Consider the following 17,916-nt stretch of genomic DNA (forward strand, 5'->3'; position numbering starts at 1 on the left):
GGACCTATAGATGACATATTTTGGAAAATAGTATTTCCTAAAAAAAGAAGTAAACAAAATAAAAACAAAACTTTCGCCGTACATACCAGCTACTCCTTTACCTGTACAGCGTGCATCGTGCAATGTCCTGACTTAGATATATCTAAAGTTCTCCTTATCGGTCAAAATCAATAGTAATTTGATACAAATTTGGAAATACGGTGCTAGACAACTAAACACTTTCAAGAACAGACGTTTAATCAGATTGTCTACTTAAAAAGGCATTTGTTGGTAATACGTCAAAACGCCACTAATCAAATTGGATTCCCGCCATTCTGATGTAGGTGAATATCTCACTTTTAGCTTGGTTTGTGTTTTTGCCAGTCGACCAAAGAGTATGGAAAATAACAACTACCTCGATGGTCTTAGCTTGGACTCTCCTCTGAGCGTCGACAAGATTGGGGATCTGTCCCCACTATTGGAGGAGCTATCGCCACACAGTAAATCAGTGGTAAGCAAGCCATCCAGACGAGGGCGAAAGCGAAACGCCGAAAAGATGTCACAAGCTAAAGTGGAGAATAGCTCGAGCTCTTCGGGCGAGGACAGTGCCGGACTGGCTGGTTTGAGTCCACCGGCTAAGCCCAAGCGGGGCCGCGGGCGACCAGCGGGAAGCACGAACCGCTCAAACAAGACTGCTGCAGCAGCAGCCCCTATACCATCATCCAACGGGAACCACAATATGAGCAGCGGCAACGCCGGCGTATTAGACCCGAACGATCCCGGCAACGCGGCCCGCGAACGATCTCGCGTGAAAACGCTCCGAGACGCATTCCTCGAGCTCCAGCGATCGCTGCCATCCGTGCCTCCGGACACCAAACTCTCCAAGCTCGACGTCCTTGTCCTAGCCACGACGTACATCTCGCACCTAATGCGGACTCTCGACGGCGATCAGCCCGCCTCAGGTTCTGGCGGAGACGAGGTTGGAGGATGCGCTGTGTCCGCCACCGTAGACAAACATCATCGGCTAAAAGCAAATGGCTACTTACACCCTGTCAAGGTAATCGTTTGTCTTTTTTTTTTTCCATAACGATGATGATGATGATGGTGATGATGATGGTAATGAACAGCATGTATAGCGCCACTTATCTGCAGAACATCCATATCATGTAATAATTCAAAAAGGAATTTACTCGTCATGACAACTATGACAACAAAAGAAATCCGGTATGTAATATGTCATATAAAGAATTGTTCGGGGATATTTTCAAAACTCTAGGTATAAGATTATTAAACAAGCCATTGACAATTCCTGTAAATGCTAAAAACATCGTGAACTGTTCGTAGCTGTAGGCCTACTTATTTGTTCAAAATGCATCGCTTGCATTTAATTGCCTTACACATTTTTTCTTTCCCTACATGGTGTATGACTGTTTCAAACAAGTCACTTTCACTGTAGACATTGGATCCCAAGTTTTCCCTCCCGTCGTGCCCGTAGTGAACATTCAAATCTATTTTCTTCATTTAATCGACTGCACAGTATCATGGTTGTAATTGTTGATTCGCTTCATCTGTATTTGTATGGTGTGAAAAACCCACTCTAAGAAAGTGAGAAGGCATGTTTTGAGAGAAATGAAAAGAGAAAGTGTTCGCCCGAAGACCAAGATGAGGATGAAGTATGACAACTTATCGGAATCTCAGATGCATTGCTTTTGAAGTCTAGACTTCATATTTTGTTGTTGGATGTTGCTGCTTCTGTTTAATTTTACTTTGCCATATCTACGTGCTGAATATTGAAAAGCGGTGAAAATACCAGGAGATGTGTTTTGCTTGTTTGTTTGTTTTCGGAGAAAGGTTCTCATGGCAACGGCAAGACACTATCATCTTGTCTTATTCATTTGACGGTTGCATATAGAAGCGGCTTTGATGCTGCGTTCCTGGTTTCGTGCGTTTAAGATGGCAATCCCACGACAGTGGAAAGTTTACTCTGCTATAAAGTCGAAGGAGTGATGGAAAACGTCTTATCATGTTGCTTACAAGATGCAAACCGTATCTTCATTTTCCACAATTCGTAAAAATCAAATAGTGATGGCCATTTTGAGATGGTGCTTGATACACACGAGATTGAAATCAAGCTCCAAATCATGAATTGAGTTTGAGATTCAGGAAGTGATATTTCTGTTTCGTTCAACAAGTGAGTAAATCGCCATCTTCACAACGATGTATGTTTTGTGTGGAACTATATGTTTTGAAAAACTATGCAAGTGCTTAAAGTTTGAACTATAGTGGACATCACCTTGAAATTCCTTTTTTTCTTTTTCTTTTTTTTTTGCTAGTTTTTTTTTTTTTTTTCGCAGCTAATGAGTCGCGCGCGCCTAGAACGTGACATTGGTAGATTTTACGGCCAGCGCGAGCGGACGGGTCGTTACACAGCCTGTGGTCAAAACTTGCCTGCAGCAGCGTAAAACCTGTTCTCTTTAAAACTTGAAGAATTTTTCAAAATGTCTCTCGTACTTTTATTTTTATTTCTCGAAGGAATCGACGTTTAGATTGTGAAAGGCACGTGCCTTTTCAATGTTGATTCTTTACGTCACTTGTAGCGATTTACTGAACTCCCTTAAGCACCTAGAGATCAATTTTTCGTAATTGCATTTGAAAGGCCGTTATATGTATGCATATATGCACACAGCCCGAGGAAAATGATAATTATCACACATTGACTTCACTGGTACCAATTACTGGGGTCACTGCCTGCTCATATATGGCATAGAATTTCGTGATTTAGAGGTTATTTCAGGTCATAATTGGGTTAAGGAAATCTCATCCGTCAATCAATCCCAAGACACATACGAGCGTGGAGAAAAAGTTAGTATTTTCTGAAAATTGTCTAATACCTCCGGCATGATTATCAAGTGAATGGTATCAAGACAGATAAAGAAGGTAAAACGCATGTAAGAGTGTAAATACATACAAAATGTAACGCGAAACATCGCTATCAGTCACTTCTGTCTATAAAATAAACAGATAATAGTTTTTCAAATTCATGAAATTCTTCCGTCGAAATGTTTTCATTGCAACTGATTGACAAATTGCCCTACATCGACGTAAATAAGCACTGAATTGATCAGTGTATTAGTAGTAGCCATGCTAAAAAAATCGAGAAAAAATTCGAATCCTGCTCGAGTATGTACGCCCATGATTTTTTTTTTTTTATCATGGCTACTACTAAAACACTGATCAATTCAGTGCTTATTTACGTCGATGTAGGGCAATTTGTCAATCAGTTGCAATGAAAACATCTCGACGGAAAAATTTCATGAATTTGAATAATAAAGCAGTACCCGCTGCATGCTATAAGGATTAGAACAAACACTTGAAGAGTTTGTTTGCAAAAACCGATAAGTCCATTTTTGAAGATTTTGAAGTACGATCTCTGTCACAAAGTACAAAATAATACCTTTTAAATGATATATTGGTCACTACATATAAAGGTATATTTTTTAAGTTATGGTCAAAAGAAGCAAAAAAATTCTTATTATTTTCTTTATTTTTCTTGACCTTTAATCGCAAATATCTCCATTTGGCAAATATGGACTTATCGGTTTTTGCAAACAAACTCTTCACTTGCTGTCGGGCAAAAACTCGGTGGTCTAGTGGAGATGACGCCTGTCTGTGATCAGGAGGTCGTAGGTTCGAATCCTGCTCGAGTATGTACGCCCATGATTTTTTATCATGGCTACTGCCAAAACACTGATCAATTTAAGTGCTTATTTACGTCGATGTAGGGAAATTTGTCAATCAGTTGCAATGGAAACATCTCGACGGAAGAATTTCATGAATTTGAATAATAAAGCAGTACCCGCTGCATGCTATAAGGATTAGAACCAACACTTGCTGTCGGGCGAAAGCTCGGTTGTCTAGTGGAGATGACGCCTGTCCGGTGATCAGGAGGTCGTAGGTTCGAATCCTGCTCGAGTATGTACGCCCATGATTTTTTTTTTTATCATTGCTACTACTAAAACACTGATCAATTCAGTGCTTATTTACGTCGATGTAGGGCAGTTTGTCAATCAGTTGCGATAATAGTTTTGTTTCATTTGCTTCACTTGACAAAATATCAACTTATACAATCTGTTACCATTAAAAAAACCCCGCAAAACACATAAAAATCGAGCCATCAACAATTTTCCTAAATTGTTAATTCGTACAGTTTAGTTGTATGTGATTTTTCTTTCATGATTACGCATATCGTTTGTGAGATCTAGAAGCACTGTAAAGAATATGGGTCGAAATCAGTGTTGATCATCTTGTGTACATGTGTGTATACATGAATACTAATTTCTTGATACAGAATGCAAATCTACAATATGCCTTTCTATAATGGAACGCTAAATCACGATAATATCGGTTCAAGTTTTAGAGTGCATTGTTCTAGACAATATTTTATTCAATCGTTCTTAAACACGAATAATTGTATATAAAAACGCTTTAAGATTGATTGTCTGCATTTCCTTTGAGTATGCAAGATCTTTCGTTGATCGAAAGCATTTTAAAGGAAATCATTATCATTCCTGCGTAGCCATGGCAACCTGTTTTTGCTCTACAATTTTGTACTCGCCCGTTAACTCAAAATGGAATTGAAAACTTCAAAGGCGACCCTAAAACTTTGAAATGAGTGAAGGTGACCAGTACTGGTGACACACGCTTTTTGTCGATATGACAAATTTATGTCGTTATCTAAATGTCTTTCCTCTTTTTAGAATACAACATCAAGAGTCACCTATGACAATGATTATGATCGAAGTGGCGGACAAGGATGATTAAGAAAGAAGAGAATTCGAGCTAGCTTACATGGCCCTGAAAAGACCCCTCACACATACGTAATGTCACTCATTTGCTTTTATTTGCTCCTGCGTTTGTAAATTGATATCACTAATTTAGTATTTTCTCGAGAGAAGCAATTTCCTGGCGGCCGTGGCAAAACTGAACCAATTTTAGCATACTCATCCAAAAGGAGCTGATCATAAAACACAAATTCCATATATGTAACAGCGTATACCTAAGCCTGTTTTGTTTTGTTTTGTGTGTGTGTGTGTGTGTGTGTGTGTATGTGTGTGTGTGTGTGTGTGTGTATGTGTTTGTAAATAATATGAATAAGTATACCCTGTGCTCTTTAGACAAGTAGCCTCGAAATCATGAAGCCAGGACAGGAATCCCGATATTCTAAGCAATACCTGACTTCCCACAGTTCAGGATTCGCAGCTTTCTCATAAAGTATGCTCGTCAGGTTATGCGTAACAATTCGCTGATATATTGTTTGTATGATATTATCACGAAGAAGCACTCTTCTTCCAAAGTTATCTTTCTCGTCCCTTCACCAAGTTTGATTCTGAACAAAGTGGTAAGCACAAATGACAATCTTTCGTTATGCATTGAACAGGCAGCAGGGAACAAAGCAAAAAACAAAACAACAAAATAACACAATTCAAACTGTTCCTCTTTTAAAGGATTTTTCACAAAACTATATATATTTATACCATTTACATATTTGTTTCGCCTGGGTGTCAACGATGTTACAGGAAAATTATATTAAGAAAGTAAGGCCATCGTTACAGAACATGAGAAATGCTGTCGCTTGGGGTCTCTACAAGACGACAATGTTATATTAACTAATGAAATTAATGAGTAAAATCTAACTTCCAATGTTTTTTACGAGATCCTTTTTTACATTTCAATTAGTCCTAAAAACACATGTATTATGTTATACATTTCATAAATTTCCATTTTGATTGTCATGCATATGAGATTTGTTTCGCTTCATATAATGAAATCTAATCATTGCAGCTTAACATTTCATAAGGTTGAAAAGGTAACAACGCATTTTTTTTTTCACTGTCATCAATTTTATGATACCAAAGTGAAAACGAGGCAAACTACGTTACGATAAAAAGATTTGCCTTTTTTTTTAAGAGAGAACGAAATGAAATGATCGGGCTTTGTTTAAGTAGCCGCTAGAATAAAAAAATATGAAAATGTGTTTTACCTGAGGGAATAACGGGTCCGTGGCGCCACTCAATTAATATCTTGCTGCCCTCATGCTGAGTACTCTGCTACAGAAGAGAACGGTATCAAACGACATATTTTCCGCCGTCAGCCCGTGGTGGATGAATTAATGGCAGGAATAGACTCTCCAGCGATTTTCCAGCTTACGTCTGGCACTTTTGTTCAATCTCTTTTTCTTTCTCTCTATCTCTTTATGTTTTGTTTCTTTGGTTATTACACATTCTCTCGTTTTATTGGAAAAAAAGAACGTATTACTCCTCTATAGTTTATCTTTCCTGTCTTCTCAAATCTGTTTATTTCTGTTTTTGCTGATTTTCTCATACAGTCATCGTCCTTAATGTCACCACTTCTCATCATTTTTCCCCATACTAACACATCTTCACGATCACTCTTTCTTCTTTCCTTGTTTCTCCACTCCACCTTTTTTTTTTCCGAATTCTGAGCAGTTCAATGATTTGGAAGTTTATTATTGAAATTACTGTGGATAATGATGCATTCAGAGACCATTTTTTTTTTTTCGTTAGAAGAACCTTATATTAACTATCATTTATTCTTCGCACAGTCGAATGTATGCCAATGATATTACTTCTGATTTATTCTGTCGTATGTTTTGTTGGAAAAAAAGAATGAAAATAAATGATTTGATTTGAATTGAATTGATAACGTGACTTATGTCAACTTTCCAATCTATCTATCCTGTTAAGAAGTCACCTTGTCAAATTCTGTGTGTGTGTTTTTTGTTTGTTTGTAATGATTTGTTATACATTCAAATATTTGTCAGTGTCATTGTGACGCAGCTTTCCGAAAGGTCGCGCCACGCTCTACCTGGAAACTATATCATAGTATATCAAGTGGTGATTAGGTATTAGTAGTGAAATTATGTGATTTTATTGTTATTGAAATACTTGTATACACGACTAGTGAGTGATTTTTCTACATTTTCCCTCATTTACACAACCATAACATGAAGACGTAATGAATACATTTTTTCATTACTGAAGATCGGGTTTCGCCTCCATTTTTTCTCCTCTTCAAACCTTCGCGCTCGTTTTACCATCGGCGCGGTATACACGTCGACTCAAGCTTGCTGTTCGCGTCTGGCCGGCGGGAGCTCCCGCTGCTATAGCCAGCCGCGACCGCTCCTGCGACTCGCTCCATCACCTCTGGATATGCTCCTCGGCTGCTTGCGTCCACTTAGTTATTGCTACGTGATTTATTCCTTTTGTCGTAACATACCCGTAACAACCGCGCTACTGACCTAGATACAGAGTATGAGTCATCATCTATTCGTGATTCCCTCCTTGTTTCGATTTTTGTGTGTGTGTGTCTTCTACGTGCTTGCCCTTCAACTTGTTGAAACGGTATCAATCTCGGTGAAACTTAAACACTGTTCACTGAAAAAAAGCCCTAAGCATCATTAATAACAGACGATGATTTACACTCATACTTTATACCAGTAACCTTTCATCCGACGGTGCCATCTGGCCCAGTAAAACATTGACTCGCACTAATGGTCTCATGTGAGCCGAAGTCCCATCAACTCATTCAGTCCTTGATGTTTTTTTTTTCTTTTTGGCTACAGAAATTATCATCTCTCATTGTGAAATTGACACCGCTGAATTTTACTGCATATCTTTTATATGACATTCGAGAGATATTAAATTGAATCTTCGCCAAAATAGATAAAAAAAAACTCACAACAGAAATTAACAATTTAAGAAGGTAGCCGACATCAAAATGTTAAATGTGTTAAAAACTGTCAGAAGGCTTCTAGAAATATATAGATGTATAGATGTATAGTAAAAAAGCATATTTTGATCTTCTTGTGAATCACTGTACGATGAACAGTGAAAGTCATGATAAAAAGACGGCTACAAACCATATAAATAAGCTGTCTTGGATTAGACTGATTAATGTACGAGGGTCCCATTTAGTTGTAGTCGTCCATATCTATTTCCAGCTCATCGTTAATTTTCTCGCAAGTAGTATATCTATTTGCGCCAACCAATATGCTAAAAATATGATATTAACGCATCATCACTGAAATTGTCTCTATATTTATTTGAATTCCATGATGGTTGTAATTACTGTGGAGCTTTGTTTAAGGTCCCGTACCCCTGATGTGAAAATGTCTGAATTTTCTTCTGTCGATATACATTTGATATATATACATTTCCACAAACAAAACATACGCTATTGAATCTGCGATTGTTAGTCATTGAATAAAATTTATTATTTTCGGATGCTCGGTAATAAAATCATTGCTTAATTAATAAACTACATTTCTTAATGTGTGCTGTGATCATGCACTACTTGCATTTTGACTGCTCCATATCACCTGCAAAAACATTAAAAGTCCTCTGAAAATGTCGAATTTGATTACCAATTTTGAAATGAATATCCCTATTGTCGATGGCATGAATCCCTGGACCTTTATCATATAAATGCACCATCCCCTCTTATGAAACCAAGCTTACATTCTCATCTTTTCTATTAGATCGAATAATTATCACCGTTATCTACATATATGGTCAGCTTTTTGTCAGTCTTGTTGTCAGTGTATAGCGACTGTCAAGAAATATAAATAATGGAGAAAAAGAACCTTTAAAAACTGCGTGATTAGTGGCTACTCGATTATATATCATGACGTCATGGTACATTCTTGGGAGAGTAAACTAGTGGATCTTATGACAGCTTCACAAGATAAGCATGTATGTTATCAATGAGATGACAATCTGCAATGTATATCTAATTCCCGTCCAATTCTTCCAACCACGCAGGAAGTAGATCATCGTTTACACGGGTCCCTGTGTCTGTATCTGCGTCATTGCTGGACCGTTCGCCAACAGGGTCTGTTCATAAAACCTTTCGTAAAATGCAAAATGGTAATGATAATGAAATACTTTTTTTGTAGCATGTAACTGTTTAATTTCGAATATCAAGTCTTATAACGATGTTACACTTGTCATGACAGTTTAGAAAGAAGCTGAGTTTGTTCGTAGGCAAAGCGTTTAACACTTTTCTAACGAAAACTCTGCTAGCTTCCTTTGGATTTATTGGAATGTATCTATTATAATCATTGTATTTTCTTCTCACGAATATATGGTGAAACTTTACTGTTGCGACTCAACATCTCTACAGTTGTATAAAGGTAAAGTCCAATAAATTGATATCTTCCGCGTCGTTTGAAACAATCAGGCCGTAAACTGACTGAAATTTAATTCTGCAAATTTTAGCGGTCGTTGACAAAGAATGTTAAGTGACAGACTTTCAAAGATTCTGCACAAATATGTATTATGTAATGTAAATCTGATAATTAATCATGAACAACCAGAGTATCATGATGTGTTCACAAAACGGTTTTAAAACCTGATGTCCTGATGTAATCTAATTCGATACTATATGATTAACGTAGAATGCATTACAAACGAATCTTGAATATTTGAGTATATGATATGTTCATATTTTTTTTTTCGGGGGGGGGGGGTTTCAGTGTTGCTCTTTATCGCTTCTTTTTAATTGTTATTCACAATTATATTTATCGCATTCAAAGTTATGGCACAAATGTTATAAATGAAACATAAAGGTTCTTGCATCAATGTTGTCTTGGATTGTTTTCTTTAGGCAGACACTTGTGAAAAATGCAGTTTCCTTTCACACTTTTGCATATTTACATCCATATATCTGTCTATCCCATGTAAAATATGGGAAAGTAAAGCATAGAAAACTTTCTTTTTCTTTTTTTGCAGACATAATCTCGATTTCTTTGATTCTTTATTTGAAATAAAGATGGAATAAGATTTTACTGAAAATGGTGTTAAACTTTTGATCTCAATACAGATGAGCTTCTACTCGAATAAGATTTTACCGCTTTTGAAATGAAATGAGGTCCGATATTGAATTCAGCCCAATATTTCCGACCTAGAGATCTAAACCCAAGTGAATAATGGCTCCAATACAGAGTAATAATAGCAAGCTATGAGAAATTATGTTGTACTTTTTGTCAGATAGAGAGCAAACGATATGTCAGATTCTTGGCTAAATGATTAACAAAAAATAGATTGAAAATTATACATGATAACAATAATGGATATCGGACTAGCATTTTCTATAAAATCAGTGAGCGTTAATACAATTGTTTCGTTAGAGATGTCCCAGAAAAAGAGGACAATAAATATAATATGTATAATAATATTCAATACATTTACCTTGAATGTCACAAAAGACGGCATAAATGTTGTAATAACGATGGTCCTAATGGCGAGAAAAAAAAGGGACATCAGGAATATGATACCATATACCTTGAATGACAAGCAGACGCTAACAAAAGCTTCGCTCAAAGTGTGTGGTTCGCTCCTCGGCGATTCATCATCACATATTTGGAAGGTGGATATCAGAGCGAAGTGGGGAGGGAACCATCGATGGATTATTATTGCATCTCAAGGAACGAAGAAAAGATGTTTACCTCTTGGCAAATAGGGCGAGTTGCCTGCTCCCTTTTCTCTTTTTTTCCCCTTACGGCAACAAAGTCAAAAATTCAAGGCCACGACAAATAGGCAGACATGCCATGAAATTGATGAAGTAGAACCGCCGTGGATGGTTCAGGGATGATGTGACCCGACACCAGTAACAAGGGATGATACCATTTCAAGGTACTGATGGATAAAGATCGTTTTAGAACACGTTCAAAAAGTAATATCTATACATAAAACAACAGCAAATTCACACGCGCCTGTATACACACACGTATGTATTCGTATATGATAAGTATAGATGAACACAAGATACTCCTAATGTAACCAGTATTACCGTAGGGCATAATTGGTTAAGATAGTGTGTATGTAATTTTATATACATTGAACCTCTGGATTGGTAAATCAGTTTTCAGTTCATTTACCTAATCAGGTCCATGATCATTCCTCAGTCTGAAGTAGCTGGTGCCTGCTCCTCCATCACAGTGAGCTGCATCGTAACCAGGTGTACAAATAATTATTACAGTTCATTATTCCGGAGGTTCGTTATTCCGCATGTTGGCTAATCCGAATACTAAATACACGAAATAGGTACGTAAATCCTATTGTGTATGTCAGTATTAACCTTTTCATTTTCAAATTACCGAACCTTATTTCATGTTCGGATTTACAAATCTTCGGAATAATGAACCTTATGTTATTTTCGGAATTACGAATCTTCGGAATAACGAACCTTCGAAATAACTCCACAAATGTTTAATATCAACGAACGTCATAGGTATATATGCGGAGCTTTTGTGTTTCGGAATGCGAACCTTATTTCATTTTGGGATTAACGAAACTCCGGAATAACGAACACCACCCCAAACTGGTTACCAACTGGGTCGAAAGCTTCTTCGTTTTACTCGTTAAGACCCGAAGAAGATTTGGTGTTGGAATAGAATTTCCATCCCTGATTGTATTAAGAGCAGTAAAAGCTGTATCTTGTGCCTTATCTGTGGTCATTACCCACTGTTGTTTATTCCTAGTAAAGAATTATCGCTATTTATCGATATTGATACTGGGCTCTTGATTGTCGACACATTTTAAAAGATAACGTTAAGGCTCCTATTTCAAAAAGGCTCTTTTTATTTGTATTTTCTTGATTTTGCGCTGCAATAACAGGCAGTCATAGAAATCATAGGTCATACTTTTCTCGATCGATGTCATGTTCAGGATAGTTAACAACGAGAGCATGATATGGATAAATCATAGTAGTCTTGTGATAAATTGACAAAACACATGTGTCATATACAGTGTAAGTGGATAATCATATTAATAACTTGTAAAACTTTGTTTGATAAAATGAATGCAATTTCAAACAACGGGGAGTGCGAGATTCCTTGGTATCATACACGAGGTTGCTTGAAGCGATCCTAGCAGTATAGTACTTTGCGGACATGACGGACTATGAATGACATGACGGACTACAAATGATTATCCATAACGTTCTTTTTTGTAGTATATAATTTTCTGCTCCTTTTTTCTCCTTCAGTTATTGTATCAGACGTGGATTTGGAGTGGAAATGTGTGTAAGTGGGAGGCTACTTCCTCGGATCTTTCCAGCTTTAGAGCAGCCAAACCCCCTAGTCATATGTGAAAGCAATGTGCTGTTGCCTGGCTGCGCATGAAATCGTAAAGTCTGCCACGGGCTACGAAAATAAATTTTCAGTTCAAATTCATCGTTGTTTCGGTTTAGTGTTTTGATGGGAGCGTTCGATTAATCTTTCTCTGGTCTGTTTGATTGCTTTGGACAGATCTGGGTTGCAGACACATATTTGTGTATTTATAGGGTGTCGTGGACAGTGTGTTCTTCGGAGGAGTGTGAACAAACGTCTGTCTGTACTCAGATGCACTTCTGTAGAAGATTTATATTGTTTGGACAATTATCGCTTTCTCTCGTTTCTTGCCTTTCCGTGTCATTAATTTCATCAAACATGTGTAAGAACTGTTGTCCAAATACCAACACAACTTCCGTTGAAATATGCAAATCTAGAGATTCGTTTGCCGTTGGCAAGAATTATTATGTGTTTCAGTAGGGAGAGGTAATAACCTTATATCTACTTCGTTTTCGTGTAAGTTGGTGTGCCATCCGTGTACCAAGCCAGGATGCTGAGGCGCGTAATCCGAGATCTGCAATTATTGATTTAATAGTTATAGCTCCCTCCTGTGTGTGATACTTCAGGATGCGTGTGTGTGTTTGCGTGTGTGTGTGTGAGGGTGTGTTCGTCTGTGTATATGTGTAGATTTGTGCAAAGAGAATAAAAGCAGTGCGTTAGTTACAATAAGTGAACATTTCGTAATTGCAGAGGATCCAGGGGCCCGCCTTTTTCAGGTGAAGTTCATCCATCCACCTCAATAACACAACTACCACTTGCGAAATTTACGATCAATTAAAGAATCTACCTCTTATACAAGTTGTCGCATAGATGCAGCAGAGGCATCAGCTCGGACGAGACAACTCATTCCCAAATCCCAAATCCCTATGCTGCATTAAATTCACACTTAATTTCTCGCGGATCTATATACCAAACCATTATGCTCACCTAACGAAATCAAGACTACTAATATCTACGACTTCCCAGAAACACAAGCTCACTCATTGATGCTACTTCGATAAAGCACAATACCCATTCGTACACACACAAACACATTTTGATGCGCATTCATTAACACATATATTCTTATTTCCTAGTTTTGACTCCCTTCAATTTCTGGTGCTTTGGTTTTTCTGTACATGAGATATACAATGTTTGTAAACGACTTGAATTGTTTCTCTTTGGCTGTTACCATTCGGTCTCTTTAATATCATTTTCAAGTTGACGACCTTTTACAATATCGCCGACCATACCTCTTCTTTACAGCCTTTATGACGTCACGCGCACAAAGGGATGCGAGAGGGCAGATTGTCCATTGCACATTCTAACCTTAATCAGTAAATGTTTCTGACAATCCATTGTATCACACAATAATTAAAATAAGCGTTGTGCACGTTTCACACATCTTTGCATCTCTCTCGAAGTAGAAATTGGTTACACTGCGCGACCTAAAATCACCATATGATGTACTTTATTGTCCGAGAAAGAAGATCATTAAAAATCTACCCATTATTTTCTATCGTTTTTAAACTCAATGAAATGATACTAAACAATAAGCATCAATGTTTTCTTGATGACACTGTGAGGGAAAGGGCTCGATAACCTGCTATAAGTGGTTGAAATCATTGCAAATATTTAATTCGGATTTCGTGGAAACGACAAACCGCACACTTCTTCTTGAGGACAAATACATTCGTGTTCCCCTCCGGCATAAGTAGTTCGCAGAGTCAGTCGCTGGACAGTTCTTCAGATCAGACCATCTTACACAGGTGCACCGAATCTATCCTAGTTCCAAAGGAATGAGTTCAGTTCAAACTTGAAACGTTCAGTATAGTCCTACAACATTCAACAGTACGATGCAATGAAACTCGTCTGTGATCCAATTCAAAATGCCCTGCGACGAGTCTTGTGGCTCATTGACCCGATTCCTCATCGGTCTCCTGGATAAGATCCTCGACCCTCGACCCTCGCCCTCACTTTCCTGGTAATGATTCGGTCGTAATCTTGTGTCCACATCTTCGTCATTTTCTTCACCGTAGCAGCGTGGTTCCTGCGCCAGTCGTCAGGCCCTTTCTTCAACAGGGTGGAGGCCGCATAGCTGTCCTGCTCAACACCGACTTTCTCCATCAGGTCGGAGATACGGTAGACGCTCATGAAGCTGTTGTTAATGGCTCCGAGAAATTGTTCCGTTTCCTCCATAAGCTTGGCACACTTGGTGTCGATGACCTCGGTTTTCGACAGTCCAGAGCCGCGCATTCGAGGAAATGGACCGCGGGAAATTCGGGCGGCTGTGCGGAGAGCTGACTCGATCTGGCAGGTTGTGTTCTTTGAAAACTGGATCATGTCTGTAAGGGTCTGGAGGATTTCTGTCGGTGGACATGTCCACAGGATTTTGTCCATGTCGATATCGTCGTCGCCCTCCCCGTCGTTATTCTCATAGAAGTCCAATTCTTCTTGTTGAGAATCACCAACAACATCCTCCGTGCTCTTTAGCCTGCAATTCTCTTTCAGAACCGGTGAAGCAGCGAGCTCGATCTGGTGGTCCTCGTCCAAACCCCTCTGCCTACTGGCTGAAGAGATTTCTTTTGAGCACTCAACCTGACATGCAATTTTGCCGACAAGTGGATAAATCTCAGAGGACGAGGACTCTTCCTCCTCCTCCCCCTCCTCCTTCAGTGCTGGGGTTTGCTCTCCAAATTCTTCTCTATTGTCCAGGCTCCCTTCGTCTTCCTCCTCTGACCAAAAACTCATCCTTGCAGGTGGTCTTGGCTTTGGTTCTTCGACATCCATGTCCTCGTCATTGTGGATCAACGTTAGCTCAATTTTCCACATCGCTGTCCGTGTTACTGGTTACAGACAGGAAATTGTCGCTGCCAGTGGCCGTCGCACTGATACCAGAATTGGATATCTGTTGACCGTTGTCATACACTGCACGTGTTTCAGCCTCATCGCAGCTTTCAGTTTGTGGAGATGCTGATTTTGTCTTTTGCAAGGTGCTGGCGTTTACTGACATCACAGCATCAATGGCAAAGTCATCTTTCGAATCGGAAAGTTTTACACATTTATCACTGCGTGATTGACACAGATATTTGGGTCCGTTGCACGAACTCCGGCTTTGTATGTCCGGATTTATCGCTTTTAGGACAGTGTCATTGTCATCTACTGCTCCAGGAAGACAGAAGCTGGTGCTTACGCAACTACCACTGCTTGGAAGGGTTGATGTGTGAGCAGTGGAGGTTGCTGATCTTTGAAGACACGCTTTCGAATGTGGAAGCTAGCGTCCAGAGATGAAACTACTGCTTTGCGATTCATTCCTACTCCTGAGCTGTCCGGATGAGCTTTAATTGTTTGTGACGTCACTTTGATCGAGAGTTGTCACCTGAGTGCGGCTAATCAGGAGCGAGAAGAGTCATCTAAAAGCGGCCGCAGTACGTAGCTTTGGAAACCTCCATCTCCAAGGGCCACAGGATGAAGAAGGCTCCCCAGCTTTAGTATCGATGGTGACATTGCTGTTTTGTAGACGGCAGTCATCACCATGATCTCGCTGAAAGGGATGACAAAGAGAGGAATTGTCTTGCATTGTTGATGCTTTCCCTTCATGTTTCAGGGCCTTGTTGTTCAAACAAGGTAGAATGAATATCACACTGAATAATGATAATAAGGATTTTTTTTTTCTGTAACATCTGCTATAAATGTAGAGTTTAAGTAACTGTCGTAGACAGCAAGAGCAATGCAGCTAAGATGCTAGGTGATCATCATTTCGTTGTTGTTAGGGTTGCTAGTGGACATTATAATTTTTTTTTTCATAAACAGAACACAAAAAACCCGGACTGGTTTTGGATAGTTTAAACCGTCAGATTAAACATTATTAGCTTTTAATAGCTCTGTGACGCTAATCCTAAGGAGCAGCTGTATGGCAAGAAGTTTTCTACACATGCGCGAGACAGGTGCTCTTAAATATTGTCCAACCCGGGAGGAGGAGCAGACCTAAAGCTCGCTATTTTTTGTTCATCGCCCATAAATGTAATGATCTTCGTTGCAAGTTACCTTCCCATCATCATTCGAACTGCAATTAGTTGTGACTTAATTAGTCTTTTTAACACTAGAAATTCTACACATAATTACCAAACCACAAGACGAGCCTGCTACAATAACTAACTTTATCCCCAACACATTGTCTTCATTGAAATCGTCAAACAGATTTTAGAAGAATCTGGAATATTCCTTTGAAATGTATCACTTACCCAATGATTTTTCATCTTCGCAAGCATAAACTCCATATCAATCTCGGTTTATCAAAACGCACAGAGATCCTGTAGGAAGTTAATTACGAAATTCTAGGAGAAATTCGCTAGAGTTGCTGAGGACAAAGCTGAACTCAGTAAATGATAACACAGTATAGTACGCAAGACACATTTACAATATCTTGCTTTTTACTTTGTTTTGGAAACGATACTGATGACGTTATAATAGCTTACGCGCTATGCGCGCAAGCTGCCAGTGCTGTCCGCGCGCTGTTTCACGCATGCGTTCAAGAATTTCCGCTTTAGTGGAGTGAAATCTCATATTAAAACGATGCTTTGCTGACCGGTGTGGTCACTCATTTCGTGAGAAGAAACAGTTCTATTTGCATTTTGTGAATACGACGAGGACTACGGCTATCTAACATATGTGCATGCATCTGCTATGGTAAAGTTGATAACTCCTCGGTACTGTTTTAAAATATTAAATAATTATTATTCAGTGTAAGCAAGAAGCGCTGACAAAAAGAAAACAATGAAAGGTATACGTAGATGTTTTTGTGTGTGTGTAGATGTTGGAATTATTATACGACCTTGTAGAAATTTTCAAGAATTCTAAAATTAAAAACACTAAGCAAAAGATATATATGATGGCAGAATTTAAGCGTTAACAACGTGATTTCATAAAACGCATGTATCGAACACACACACACACACAAAAAAAAAAAAATTCAAGAGTAATCTTTTGTTTTCCATTCATCTGATGAACCTATTCAGTGGCGGAACCTATTCAGTGGCCCCCCTTATTTTTTGTTTAAAAAAATCACAAGAAAAAAATGGGGAAGGGGGATCGAGGGGTGCGTGCGCCTTCCTTTAATTTTGTTTACCCTCTTTACGGAATTCCTGGATCCGCCCCTGCTATTGACAGAGTTTGAAAAGCGTTATTTCGTGAACCTGTTGATTGTAACATGTGTAGTCGAGATATTGAAATGGTGCATGTGACGGGTAACGACTCTTTGTCAGCTGTCTGTACAATAAAATGTTTTGAACCTGGAAGCGTTTAACAAAGAATTGAAGTAGATCTTAAAAGTAATTTAAATCAACCTAAATGTATGGTATGCTGTGTATGTGTGTCTTCATCGATATGCTATCTTCGAAATCTAAATGAAAATTGCTGCTGATTAATTTACAAACTAAATTACGGAACCAAAACTTTTTCCAGTAAGTTTTGATTACTAGTGGAACTAGACTGATGGAACAGGGCAACCAATATAGCATAGCAAAGTTCTGATTAGATCTTAACCTCTAAGATCGACTTCTCTGTGACCCCCCCCCCCCTCCTTCAGGTGAAAGTAGACTCCCCAGGCATAACGTATGACCCTCAGCAATGTGTCAGCTAGTGGTTTTCTTACACAGTACTTATGATATGTCACTCTTAAGACTGTTTTCTCTCTTATATGTTTAATTCTACAGTAGATATCAGCGTCAATCTCATAACATAGAATCCACCTACCCGAACTTACCTCT

The 17,916-nt window shown here is 38.6% G+C and overlaps 1 protein-coding gene across 1 annotated transcript; it reads left to right on the plus strand.

The window, feature by feature from the left end:
* Positions 1-376: 376 nt before the first annotated feature.
* On the plus strand, positions 377-1,903 carry LOC140233903 (uncharacterized). The gene is made up of 2 exons (XM_072313991.1): positions 377-1,036; positions 1,892-1,903. The coding sequence occupies exons 1-2, from the start codon at positions 377-379 to the stop codon at positions 1,901-1,903; spliced, it is 672 nt and encodes a 223-aa protein (XP_072170092.1).
* Positions 1,904-17,916: the final 16,013 nt, after the last annotated feature.

The sequence above is a fragment of the Diadema setosum genome, chromosome 10 (assembly GCF_964275005.1).
Source record: "Diadema setosum chromosome 10, eeDiaSeto1, whole genome shotgun sequence".
Taxonomy (NCBI): domain Eukaryota; kingdom Metazoa; phylum Echinodermata; class Echinoidea; order Diadematoida; family Diadematidae; genus Diadema; species Diadema setosum.